Source organism: Sesamum indicum, linkage group LG9, assembly GCF_000512975.1.
Source record: "Sesamum indicum cultivar Zhongzhi No. 13 linkage group LG9, S_indicum_v1.0, whole genome shotgun sequence".
Taxonomy (NCBI): domain Eukaryota; kingdom Viridiplantae; phylum Streptophyta; class Magnoliopsida; order Lamiales; family Pedaliaceae; genus Sesamum; species Sesamum indicum.
Genome location: NC_026153.1, coordinates 4,670,731 through 4,685,104, shown reverse-complemented (window position 1 = coordinate 4,685,104; position 14,374 = coordinate 4,670,731). Strand labels below are relative to the sequence as shown.

General features: G+C 34.5%; 1 protein-coding gene across 3 annotated transcripts; it reads right to left on the bottom strand.

Moving 5' to 3' along the window:
• On the bottom strand, positions 2,059-7,585 carry LOC105170634 (elongin-C). 3 transcript variants are annotated; one of them, XR_848509.2, is made up of 4 exons: positions 7,333-7,584; positions 6,893-6,998; positions 2,888-3,021; positions 2,059-2,387 (listed from the first exon to the last, which is right to left on the bottom strand). XR_848509.2 is itself a non-coding variant. In XM_020696525.1 (4 exons), the coding sequence occupies exons 1-3, from the start codon at positions 7,442-7,444 to the stop codon at positions 2,943-2,945; spliced, it is 297 nt and encodes a 98-aa protein (XP_020552184.1). In that variant the 5' UTR covers positions 7,445-7,585; the 3' UTR covers positions 2,059-2,387; positions 2,895-2,942. The 3 variants fall into 3 exon arrangements, 2 of the variants coding, with proteins under 2 accessions (XP_020552184.1, XP_011089785.1); XM_020696525.1 differs by having other exon boundaries at positions 2,895-3,021; positions 7,333-7,585; XM_011091483.2 differs by having other exon boundaries at positions 2,063-2,387; positions 2,899-3,021; positions 7,333-7,583.

The following is a 14,374-nucleotide window of genomic DNA, read 5'->3' as shown; positions in this document are numbered from 1 at the left end:
AGTATTTGGATTCGTTTTTTGAGTGTTTTGTTGTATTTTGTGGAGATAGAGAGAGAAAAACAAAAATAAATAAATATGTGTTAGAAATAGTATGTATGTTTGGATTTATTTTTGGTGATAATTTAAAATAAGTATTGTATGTCTAATATTGTGTTTTGGAAGACAAAAATACTGTTCATTGTCAAATCATGTCTTTTTTTATATATATTTATGTATATGTGTGTGTATATGTATGTATATATTTATGCTAAATAGTTAAAAATACCCAGATAAGGTGTTTTTGTATGATGACAAATATTGAATATGTTTTGACTCATCTCGTAGATAACTTAAAAATAAAAACAAACGTAGTGTAGGGTTCCTCCATTTTTTCTCTTCCAAACCAAATCCAACTTAAGTTTCTTAAAAAATAGCATCATTCGATTTCTACAATCGAAAGATCCATCAATATGTACAAGGGCAAAGATCATACCTAGGCTCCTTGGCAAGTTGAACAAACTGGAAGAAAAAATTTTCAAGTGGGAAGAAGGTGAATTTCTTGCACAAAATGAAAGAGGTAGCCAAAATGAAGAAGAGGGAAAATTATTCAACTTTGGGTCACGAAGACTCATTCTTCTAGTAATAATTTCTTCTTCGTTGCTTCTTCGATGGGAGATTTGAAAAGAAAAAAAAAAGGTTTAGGACGAGTTTTTGGCAGGAACAATTTCGCAGAAAGAATTTGAGGAAAAAAAATTAGGGCTGAAAATGTATAACTTTTGACCCAAATACACATTTAGTGATATCATGTAAGAAGCATATGCCTCTTTAACAATAATTAACGTATTCCGTCAAATATTTGATGGTGAAATCAAATTTGATAAAATCAAAAGATATTATCTTGAAATTGAGATTTTTGTAATGAATGGAACCAAAATTGAACAAGACCTAATATTTAGAACCAAAAATGGGATTTTGCCTTAATTTAAAATAGTGATATTAACTTGATCTTTACGTGTATGAAATGACTGAAATTGGATTCTGCCGTCTTGCTTCATATGTAGTTAGGTATTTATTTTTTTTACATTATAGAAAATATAGTAGCTAGAGAATGCTGGTTCATACTATCATTTGTGTAATTATTATTCGTCAGGTACATCAACATCATAAAATATAATCAAAATAACTTGTTAAAAAAAATAAAATAAAAGAGTTTACCTATAGAAAATTGAGCAATTATCGGTGAGCATCTGTACTACTTCCTAATTTTACTAATTATTTATCAAAATGAAAATAAAATAAGTATTGTTTAAGAAATTTGGAGAAAGTAATGGTTAAGCAATCCACAGATTGGTCACTCCTAAGCTAAGTCTCATTCTATCACCACCTATAAATATTCGATATGATTACCAATACAATATACAAGTCCGATACGAATCGAGAAAACACTAATTCACTCACAAATATTCGATATGAACTTTATTTTTTCAGATCTCCAAATAAATGTATCCATCTAGTTCAGTATTTTCTTAAAAAAACAAACAAACATATGATTGTCCGTTTAAGCAAATACAATACATGAATCTTAAACCAAGCAACACCCGTATATTTTATATTAAAATAAATTATATCAATAGTCTAAACTTACATCTAATTACACCAACACCCATATTCTTTGTGAAATTACAACCACACCCCAAAAGGATATAGCTCAGAGTTTGTCAAAAGATTTACCTCATAGCGTATTTGTTAAATTTTGCTACTAAATAAGATTGTAATTGGATGACAAAATTATCAACGATTGGAATCTTGTATTCTATTCAACAACATATGAATAGTTCTTTGATTTTGATTAAGGGGTGGTTGAATTCTTACAAACTTAGAACTGCACCCGTAAATTTTACAAAAAAATAGAAAATATTTATATATTCAGACCTAAACTCAGAGCGCATCAACATGATTTACCCTTTACAAGATGATATATCTAACGCATAAAATTTAATTGCCAAATAAGATATAATGGAGAATTCAGCTTGTATTCTAACATCACCTTTCTAATGAATATCATCTCCAATGCCATGATTACAACCAAAAAAGCCCATAGAATAGCCAGTAGAGTTTATATTTTCAAGGGTGTGTATATTACAAAAGGAAGTCTTTAATGAAACATAAAAGCGTGAACTTAAACACAACCATGCAATCACTTGCTCTTTAGAAGTCTTGTCATAAGTTTGTCAAGTCTACAATTAGAATATTACAATTACTACATTCCCAAATATTAACACTAAATATCCCACACATGAAGAAAGAAAACTTAAAACTAATGGAGCATCAGATCAGCATATTGAGCTTCTCCATTAATCGCAACCACTCGTTCTTTTTCCATGATGTGAGATAAAATAAAAGGGGACCTGAAATTAAATAGAAAGGAAAAAAGTTAGAAGATGGGAAAAAGTGCAGGATTCCTTTAGTTCCCTGTGTCTAATCATAATGTTGAGAATCATGAATTGATTCTCCAAATAACTGTAAAATCACAAGAGAATCATAACAAAATCTTAGTGATTCTTGTGATATCTATATGATTTGATTTTGAAAATATATCCTTATTTTTATGTTATACACATATGTAATTCAACTATATAAATAGGTGGAGGTTATATCATCAAACTAAGAGAGAATAATATGATTAAACTCTATGGACATTTGTCTCGTGGACGTAGGTCATACGATGAACCACGTAAACGTTCGTATTGTGTATCTCTCTTTACTTATCTGATACTCTGACACATAATATACAGCAGACTAGCTGGAACTTTTTGTGAGGAAAAGAAGGTGGTTTTAACCACCTTGTTTAGACAAGCAAAATGCATATGGAACCATACTGTAGGAAGAAATATGATAGCAGATGTACCTAGTACCTACAATGTTAAATTGGAGATGTTGCGCAGAAACTGTTTGGGGACCTTTCAGGTGTGTAGATAATTAGCCGCCATCATAAGTTCCAAAGTCAGCTCAGGTTCAATATGGAACTCAGTTTCCTTGCCACTGCAGAATAAAAGGCCAATGCGAACTGTCATCACAATTAGTTTATACCAAAAATATAGAGAGAGGAATTTATAGTTCGGTTTTATTTTCTCTCTACTTGGTGCCTCAGAAAGAACTTCAAACTCCAAACTGATTTCAATCTTGTAGTCCTAATTTAGTTTAGTTACATATCCAATGAGTGCATACTTGCTATCCTCATTTTCTTTCTCAGACTTCTGAAAACCAGATTCCATTTTCTTAAATAGGAACTTTTCTCAAAACTACCTTTGCAATTGAAGTACTAGTGTTGCTGCAAATCTAGTTCAACATCATGAATGCAACCGAACTTGGAATATTGCATCTGAAATCAGTTTCACCTTCTAGTTCAACACTAGTTCAACATCATGAATGCAACTGAACTTTTCAAATCTAGGGTGCAACTATATAGAACGCATATTATCCATCGACTTTGTTATAGTCCAGAAAAAAAACACGTAGCTGACACCATATTCCCTAGTTTTCCTTGTTAGCTGGCACCTATAATACAAAACTCTACCAAGATCAAATAAGTATGTGAGACCACTATAGGACGATCTCTCATATAAATTGGTGTATGATACAGTCAAATGTTCCCAATCATCTCAAATAGTTCAGTCAGAATTTTCTTTGGTTCATTTCCACAACTCAGAACATGCTTAATTTATACTTCTAGTTCTAGATATTCATTAATCATTCAGAATCCCACAAGCCTGCTTCTAGAGTAACCTAGTTGACATTATCCAATGAGAGACAGTCTATGATCCCGCTCCATGTGTGAAGAACAGAACCTAATAATCTAACCATTAATTTAGGAATCTCATAACCTTCAATCTCAAGTAAATTGAGTTGGTACTTCAGCATCAGCTATGCTTATAGTCCAAGTAATACATGTCTTCCAATTCCAAAGACTAATTTTGAACAATTTTGTTTCAAGATACTTCATCAACTACCCAAAATTATACATAGTTTCTCCTTCAATTTCATCGATCACCACAGGCCACCAACAATATGCATACACCAATAGACCTCAGCCAGAATATTCTTGTGCATGCATCTGTAACTAGCTGTTAGAGCACACCAGCGATTGTGCATAGATAAGAAGGTTCTAAATAAAACTGCATGAACTTGATTAAAATAGAACACTCTGATAAGTGTTACCTATGACCTTCCCCCCAAAAGATACACTTCAAAATATCAAAAGAAACTTATCAGTGCAGCCTTGACAGGACAATTTACATGAACAAATAACTCGAGTTGTTACTTCATCTGTTCATTATTAACAGAACTTCTGCCTTCACTGACAGTATAATAGCAAGTGGTGTGTAACTCGCAGATGTGTAGCAGGAGAGGGACCGAAGATAAAGGATTGTCCTTCCATGCACTAAACAAGTAACAAAACAGTAGTAATTCATACGCTTTTGTTTCTCATTCAGCACCAAGCAAATCCAAAACTCGTTTGAAAAACACTTTCATGGGTCCACTTCAAATTAAATTCATATCTATATGTCCTGGCAACCACCTGCAACAGTGCCCATTTGTAATTTGAAAGAATTCTTAAGACATTAACCTTAACAGCTAATAACTTTAAAACTATATGTACTCAAAGTAAATTGTGCGGTCCAATTGCAAACTGAAGAATTTTTAAAACATGACCGTTTTACAAAAACCCTAGATCATCCAAGAAATCTTAAAAGAAATGGGTGCATGTTCAAGTTCTATATCCATATTTAAAAAATATAAAGACTAAGGGAATATAGAAGGAAACTGGGTGTGGCAGTGTCTTGCCTGGAGTCAAAAGCCCAGATGGTTAGGCTATATATTGCCCAAAAATGTTCCGATCCTCAACTTCGGTGCATGGACTCTTTGAGATTGCTAGAGTGGGTTAAATGGCTATTTATGGATCTAGTATTGAAATCATTTTTTGAGACTAAAATTATGGTTGGGATGTTAAACAGTGATTGGATGCCAAACTAGTAGATTGGCTTACAGTTTCAAGAACATGGCACTGAGCAGATCCAATATACACAGTTTATCCTGAGGGTTTCATAAATATAGCCCAAGGATAACCAATCTTTTTTGAGAAGGACGTTGGTAATATTTAATAAGTAGAGCCAAAAAGAGAACAAGAAGTTACTAACCAAAGTAGGGACTTTCATTAGTAAAAAGTATATATTGAAATGCAAAAATACAGATGAAAGGAAATCCTTAATTTGATCCCACAGAAATTGAAAACTCAACCAACTTTCTTGCACAACTTCTCACTGAGGCCACGCCTTCTTGTACGTATCCATGGAAACAAAAATACACCCGTTTTGACTTGTTTCATTTATAAACCCCCATATCCATCTACAGGACACCCTAATGTACGCTTTTTCAGCACGCAAAACAGTTCGCAAATTCTCTCTGCATTGCTCCATTACTCATTTACATTTCAACAAGAAACTCCTACACTTGATTGCTTGGCCCCAGAACCAGCTTAACTTTTCCCCACAGTAGATTTCTTACTCATTAACTTTAATCAATGAGATTCTATAATTTGCACCACAGGTCCTCAATCACTCTTTAGATCTTGTCAGGTGAAACAATATGCTTAATAAGTTATCATACTGTACAGCTGAAAGGTTCATCAAGACATTTCCCCTCATAGAATGACATTAGGTCCCACAAGCCGCACCAAACTTTCATCTTTTTCATGTTTTCTCCACTTTTGGTATATAAAAAAGAATGACATCTCTATTCTCAAAGACATGATCATATTATTCTCCAATCCACTACTAGTGCCATATAAACATATGCATACACATACACATATACAGTTACCCCCTTTGAGAATTCATAACCACAGATCATACCCCTCCCTTTTGAAATTACAGAAAACCTACCCACAAGTTTATTCGCCTGTTTTGGTGTGAACATGATGATCTTATCCAAAGAATTCATGGAGTTTTTCAATTTACTCTTGACCCTAATTTGTGCGTTTTTCGACAAGGATGTCCTTTGTTCTCAAACTTGAAATTGATCTTAAGGTAATCTGTATGTATTTTGCACCTGCAAAATGCCAAATGCAGACTTTGTTCAGTTTTCTCATCCCCTGTTTATATTCTATTTTTATCAAGTGAAAAGGATAAATGCATTCATCTATTTACAAGTCTAATGCAACTAAATATTGACAAGATTCAAATGGCACAAAATTTTATGATATTAGCTCTTTAAATGCTAATCCAACTTATAATGATTCTCACATACTAATGTGATGAAGCCTCATTTGCTTTTAACTGATGCAATGTTCTTTTCTGTTGGTTTCCTAGTTAACATCAATTCAACTACCTCCCTTTCGGATTTAGACACAGAACACATGTACCTCTACCCTTTATGGATAAAAAAATTTTCTAAATATTATCAACTGCTTCAAAAGCAAATACACCCATAATACTGACGAAAGGTCGCGTGCAAATTTCACAATTTAGACAAGGTCTTTATAAATTTAGAACAGAATAATATCATCAACTACCCAAGCTCCGACAGAAGGTATGGGTAATTAACACGACCCTAGTATATAGTTTAGATCCAACAAATTCTCACAATAACATCTATCCATTCCTATAGTATCTCCACATCTCTTCAATATCTCTGCCCAAGAAGATGAGAAAACCAATGCAAAGGCAGAATAAATGATATCATTGTCCGTGCTAAAACTAATGCCCATGCCCGTGCATAAATGTTATTAGAGAACTAATGCCCATGCTAGCAGTCAGCCAAACCAAGTAATTCAACTTTGCTGGTGGGCAAGAATTTTTGCATATCCTTAGAAATAAACAAACAGAAAATAATAGGGAAAGGGCATAAACCTTACCTGGCATATTGAAGGGACCAGTAAAAGTACTGACAAATCTTCTCCAGAATAGTAGTGCTTATCTCCGGAAAAGTCACCTCTCCGTGCTCCGTTTCAGCAAAGCTACCTAAAATTGTGCAAACTACATAAATTCCTCCAATCGCAACACCTAAGGCAAAATATTTCTCAATGTTTTCACCATTCATATAAATATCTTAACTTTCTCAAAAGCACAATTTTGCTCCAAATTCCAGGAATTCAGTATTTTTGGAATTATCCATTTCCCGGAAGCCCTCCCAAAAATTCCTCCAAAACGACATGAACGCTCACATCACACCAAGGGTCAGAAAATTGAGTAATAAACATTTTCAAACTCTATCAAATAGCCCCAATTTCTGCTCGAAAATCCAAGATTTTACATCGTTACTAAATTTTCAATCAGGTTTTCGTAAATAGTAGACCTGGAGAAGTGAGCATGTTGCGGATGGTCTGAGAAACCATGGCAGCCTTCTTATCAATCACGAATTCGAAACCCTCGGCGCTAATCAACTTCACCGTGTCTTCCTTCTTCATCCTTACTCCGATTATCCGCTGATCAACGAATATACCAACCAAACCGCCTTTCCTCTTGCTGGAGAAGATTTGGTATTTTATTTACCACTACAATAGGAGTGTGCTGGGCGAGAAGGGGTTTTATAATCGGGCTTGTTCGAGATTTAAACGAACGCTTGTCGGCCTTAAGCTTTGTTTGGTTTCGGTATTTTTAAATGAATTTTTTTTTTTGTAGTGTGTAAGAACTAAAAATATATTTGAATTAGAATATTTTGTAACTTTTTTTTTGGTAAAAAGCGTGGTAGAATAAAAACATATTATTGTTGGATTTTATGGCTCATGTCCCCAATACCCAATACCCACTTCTACACCCTTAATTGGATGACAGCCCATATTGCTGCCTTGGCTCATTGATTTTGCTCCTTATTTAATTTTTTTATGTATTTTTATATTTTTAAAGTAATAAATATAATATATATATAATGAGGTTAAAATCATTATATATTTTACTTATTAATACAAAAATTATTAGGTAAAATTACAAAATTAGTCTTGTATGTATGGGGGTGGCAAAATTGGTCCCGTGGCTATGAGCAATTTTGTCCTTTATGTTTAAAATTTGTAGCAACCAGCATCCTACATGGATCAAATTGGGAATTAGGGTTTCGATGATAAATTACTTACACAACCAGTATCCTACGTGGATGCTGACGTGACAAAAAATTATTAACCACCACCACCACCACCACCACCAAGTCGATCGTCGGAAATTTTTTCTGACGCGTTTCCGGTCACGCGTACCACCACTAAACTCGTCGTCCTATGCTGATTCCAACCTATAGCATGTGTTTCAATTGAAGTTCAAACGTGTCCCCAATTGTTGATTATTGTCTTATCCTAAAACCTAAATTTATTTTCTTTCTCTTCTCGATTCACCACCGTCCGACCTACCCACTAATTCAAGACCACCACCAACTCTTTTTGCCCAACGAAACCTTAGAAGAAACCTAATTGTATTTTCATTAACCATGCTCTTCTTGGTTTTGGTTGAATATTAAACTAGAATTGGTGGGGAGCGCCAGGCCAAGGCAATAGTGCAAGACCAAGGCGACGCGTGAGAGCCCCAGCAGCAAGCTACTGTAATGTGCTCTCCCCCTAGAAAAATTAATTTAATATCATGTGAGCCGATGGCTCACGTATCAGATATTAAACTGATAAGAACAGATACTACACTTGATCTTAGCCAAAAGGCCGAGAAAGGTATGCTTAATTCAGTGCCACAGCCTAATGATTTGTAGCAGCCTCAGCCCTCCTGCATTCCTCTCTCAATCCGATGTGGGAGGCAGAATGACATTCTGTGCAACAACGAAGCAAACGTTCTCTGTTGTGCTGCAATCACTCAGCTTCCATTATCGGTTATATCTTGCACTATGTCGCCAGCAATCTCTGCATACTTAACTAAAGTTCAGACATAAATTGTAGGGGCCAAAACCCAATAGGTTCGGACCCTCCAAAAATTAGAGTATGCCGTTGAATGAGGCAAGCGCACGGTATTCTTTAGTAAAAGGCGAAAGAATAGTTCGCTCTGCACTTACCTCACGGCTCCTTAGCTTCTCTCAACATCTCTCATTACCACTTTCTATGCTTCAAAATCTGCCAAGCCTTTATCTGTCTCGATGTGGGATGCAATTCATGCCTTTCTCGTTTCTCCTGTGCGATCGTGGCCGTCGTCTTGTGTATAAGTATTGTTCAAGGCCACATATGGTTTCAATCAACATGTCTGATGTGACTGTAATGCTTATATGAAGACTTGATGTAAATTGTCTCTTTACTGTTTATTTTTAGTTTTTTATCTTGTCTCACTATTGGTATTGTATTAATGAGGAATTCTGTTACCATTACAAAATATGTATTTTAGAAAGTGTGCTGCACTAAATTTATTATATAATTTTGAGTTTATTGTTACTATATGTTATTTTGATCTTAATTTGGTCTTTTGTTCCTTTTAATATTGAACGTAACATGGAGATTTATTTATTTATAGTGATTAACAATTATTCAACTCTTAATTATATATCATGACATCCCTGATTGTTGCATACCAATAGAGTCAAACTAAATGTAGAATATTCCAAAAATTAAAAAAAACAACTGAAAACACTTGTGTTTTATACAAATCATATACTACATCTTTTTTGTATTAACTAACAACTATTGCACGTGGTTCCCGTGAGTACAAATCTTTTAAGTAAAATAAGCACAAAAACAAAAATTTTACAGATAAAATAAAAGTATACATTTCTAATTTTATGGCACATGATTTGTATACTCGTAATATTTTAAATTCTAACTCATTTATTGAACTAATATTATGACTTCTAAGCTTTGTTCCGTGTCAGCAGCTAATCCCTCCTCTATGGAGACACCTAAGCCCTACTTCGAGCAGACACATTATCTTTCCTCCAGCAAGCCCTAAGTCTTGCTCCAAGTAAGCATCCTCAAATGAGCCCTCTCTCGAGTAGGCACAACAATCTTGTTCCTTGCAAGTCTTGTTCATTATATGCACATCTTTATTATTAACATTCTCTTGCATTAGGCATAAAAGACACTCGTTAGGCCCTCCTCCTTAGAAACACCTTCATAAAGCTCTGCTTTGTATAGGCATGAAGTAAGTTCTTCTTTTTCTAAACATGAGACTAACATTCTTTGTAGAAATTTGAGGGAAAAAAATAAAAATGGCTCCTTCTTCAGGCTAGTTCTTGCTCTAGTAAGTGTCAAAATCTCTACTTATTAGAGTGGGCATTGAATGATGTGCATAAAAATGGACTAACACAAAAAGGTCCAAAAAAAGAAAGGCATGTGAGGCTCATGGCGCTCCCTAGGAGACCCAGTCAAGACAAGGCCCATAAGGCCCTGAGGAAGCCCAATCCCGGCAAGCCCTCAAGGGGACTAGCAGATTCCCCCAGAAAATAAATTGGTCAAAAGAAGCAACCGGCCTATGTTCGAGATAGCCTTGATCTAAGAAGGCCTCATAGACCCACAAGGAAGCTTACGGACTTGAAATCCCTAACCAAAGTCAAAGGTCCTCTCACATGGTGCTCACAAGGGACCTAGATGGCATCTGTGCAGGATCTCTAGAAGTCCCCCTCACATAATTAGATAAGGGCAAATAGCCCTCTCCAAGACACATGACACCCTAAAGAGAAGTACTTTAAACACTAAAAACCTAACTTTGACTGGGAAGAGGCTCTTCAACCACCTTCCTGAAAATCCATGAAGGCATCCTTAACCTAGAAGATAAACAGCAGAATTGAATAGCCCCTCCGAGGGCGATTGTCCAACTGCTTGGGACTGTCCACCATATCTGAGGGGGATTCGGCATCATCCAACAATTTTAAGTTCATGCTTTATCAAATTTGTGATTTTCTCCTACCTTGTTGCCTATGAATAGAGAGTTCCACTAGCGAGAGGAGATGTTTTGATCTTTTCTACACTTTAAACTTACCTACTATAACTTTCACCTTTATGCTATCATATTAACTTAAAAGAACATTGTAGTTTCGTACTTAGAACTTTGATTCAATATCATTCTCTCTCTTTAGACAAAAATAGAGCAATTATACTTTCTTTTTCACTCATTTATATGTTTTTATCTCTAACACTTATTTCACCGCTTTCCACTCCAAATGGCCTAGCACCACATTTTTTTTATCTCATCAAGTATTAAATATACATCTAATTACACTAAATATCATGGGACGGTGTAGTTATCCCTAAAAATTAATAACTTGAATAAAAGAAAGTAATTAACAAATTCTAAAATTTATAAATTCAAGATTTTGATAAACTAAAGTCATGTTTTCAATCCTTCCATAGATTAACACAAAATAAGAATTCAAATAAATAGACCAAAGCAAATAATAATAAAGATAACAAGCATTTCAATTTTCATACTAAGATTTGGGGTGGGAGCTGCGCGAACGCAAGCCCCCACTACCATAAATTATGACGTAGATTTCACCATTTAGGCAGACCTTAGATAAGCACCGTCCCAAGTGCAATGAAGGACACCAACATAGGCCATGACCTTCATGATCACCCATTGACCCCATCCATTTAAGTATATTTGAAGTTGTGATATCTTTGCCTAATATTCGCTTCTCTCGTAATGCAATACGGTTTAGTTATGTACAAGAAATAGTGATGGAAAATGAACAAGTGCGTGAAAAATTCCATTGACCATGTTCTTGGTCTCTGTTCTACATCAGTGGACTAAAATTGGTGTGGGGCGCCAGGCCCCAAGGCAATAGTGCCACCAAGGCCAACGAACAATAGACTAGAATTGGTGGGGAGCGCCAGGCCAAGGCAATAGTGCAACACCAAGGCGACGCGTGAGAGCCCCAGCAGCAAGCTACTGTAATGGGCTCTCCCCCTAGAAAAATTAATTTAATATCATGTGAGCCGATGGCTCACGTATCAGATATTAAACTGATAAGAACAGATACTACACTTGATCTTAGCCAAAAGGCCGAGAAAGGTATGCTTAATTCAGTGCCACAGCCTAATGATTTGTAGCAGCCTCAGGCCTCCTGCATTCCTCTCGCAATCCGATGTGGGAGGCAGAATAGCAGACGTTCTATGTTGTGCTGCAATCACTCAGCTTCCATTTTCGCTTATATCTTACACCATGTCACCAGCAATTTCTGCATACTTACCAAAAATTCAGACATAAATTGTAGGGGCCAAAAACCCAATAGGTTCGGACCCTCCAAAAATTAGAGTATGCCGTTGAATGAGGCAAGCGCACGGTATTCTTTAGTAAAAGGCGAAAGAATAGTTCGCTTTGCGCTTACCTCACGGCTCCTTATTTTGTCTTAACATCTCTCATTACCTTTTTCTATGCTTCAACATCTGCCAAGCCTTTAGCTTTCTCCATGTGGGATGAAATCCATGTCTTTCTAGTATCTCCTCTCCTACGTCCTCGTCGTCATCTGCCTCTTGTTTACTAGCATTGTTTAAGGCTGTGTGTATGGTTTTTAATCAACATGTCTGATGCTTATATGAAAACTTGATTTAATTATCTCTTTATTGTTAACTATTTTCCTGTTACCATTACAAAAGGTAGAAATGGGTATTTGTCATTGTGTTGGAGTAAATTTAATATACAATTTTGTGTATATTCTTACTGTAATGTGAAGATTTAATTATATATAATACGGTTTTATACCAATAGAATTTAAATCAAACGTATGTAGAATAATCTAAAAATAAAAAGAATTCGCAGACTTGAGTTTCATATGAAATATTTATTACATTGCTTTTTCATTAATGTCAAATTTATTTTTTGGTCAAAATGTCATTATTTGCCCTCATTAGAATTAGTTTGGTTTCCGTTCTTGGAACCCATAAATTATTAGAATATTCACATAGCATAATCTTTTCTGATGCTGTTTTGTTGAATCTTGCTTTAAATATGTAGAAGTTCAATTCTACTAATAAAAATATTATAATTGTTAAATCACTTAAACAGAAAATACAAATATTGAAATCTATTTCAATATCATCTGTTAAATATAAAATTAAAAGTTGCAATACAAATTAGAAAAATGATATTTGTATATTGATACACGTCGATCCTATTGAAAGCCCAAAAGGTCATTGGTTTGATAAGACTGCAAGAAAGGGAAGCCGAAAGTTCGAGCCAGCTCGTTTGCTTGGGCCTTGCAACCTCCAACTCACCTAAACGCCGAGTTGGAAGCGATCCATCTGAAAACATTGTTAGCCCACCGAGCCAGCTTGAAACCATAAGCCTAAATGCCTCTGAGACCAAATTAAAAGCTTGGATGAAGTTATCAGCCCCATCGGAGAGCCCAGTTGAGGGATTACTCGGCTAAAGGCCTAGCTGAGATTGTTAAGTCAGTTGAGGTTCGGACAGTGCTCGGTGGACCAACTAAGTTGTCGAATGTTAGTTAGATGATACATTGTAATACCTTGTATAAAACAACCTTATTTGTTTGACATTGATAACATATTCAATATTCTTTATTCAAATGTTGTGTTTATTTAAATTATGCATAATAGAATGAAATCTTAGGTCATACATGACTATGATACATTGCCATCCATGTATGGTGAGCGTGAAACATATGTCTAAGCCCTTGACCTTACTATTGAACCCTCTAACCAAATGTAAAAATTAGCATAATTTCCTAACACCATTGTCTGCAAATATTAAAGCAATCACAATTAAATACTTGACCTATCAATATTAATAAATACTTGTGGACAGAGGATTCTAGGAGTATTATAAATAATTCACATAAACCAAATATACAGTATACAATGTGGACCAAGCACATATATATAATTAAAAAAAAATCATAATCAACAAGCAATTAAATAAAGAGTTAAATTCATTTTGATCCATGTGATATTGAAAAACATAAAAAAAAAAAAAAACCATTTATAAATTTAAATATAAAAAATTAACCCTATGTTGTGAACAATGACCACACTGTCCCCTGATCAACTTAAACCTAATTTTTTAGAGACAATGATTGAAATGCCCCTCCTAGTCAATATGGCCAACTACGGTCTATTAAAATATATCAATAATATATCTATTTATAATATATAAAATTAAAAATTTATATAGAAAAAATTATTTTTTTAGTCCATTAAATATGCTAAATATTAATTTTAGTCTGATAATTATGCTCATTTTTATAAGTTCATTAATTTTCAAAATTAATAAAAGTTAGTCCTTCAGCGGTCGAAATTTTAATTTTTGACCGAAAAATGACATGGCACGTCAATTGGATATTTATTGTGGAGTCTTTAGTCCTATATTACTTTAAAGATGAGTTGAACGACATGGCAGATACAATTATATTATATATATTATTATAATTTATAAAAAATAAACTTATTATTTTAAAAAAATAATAACAA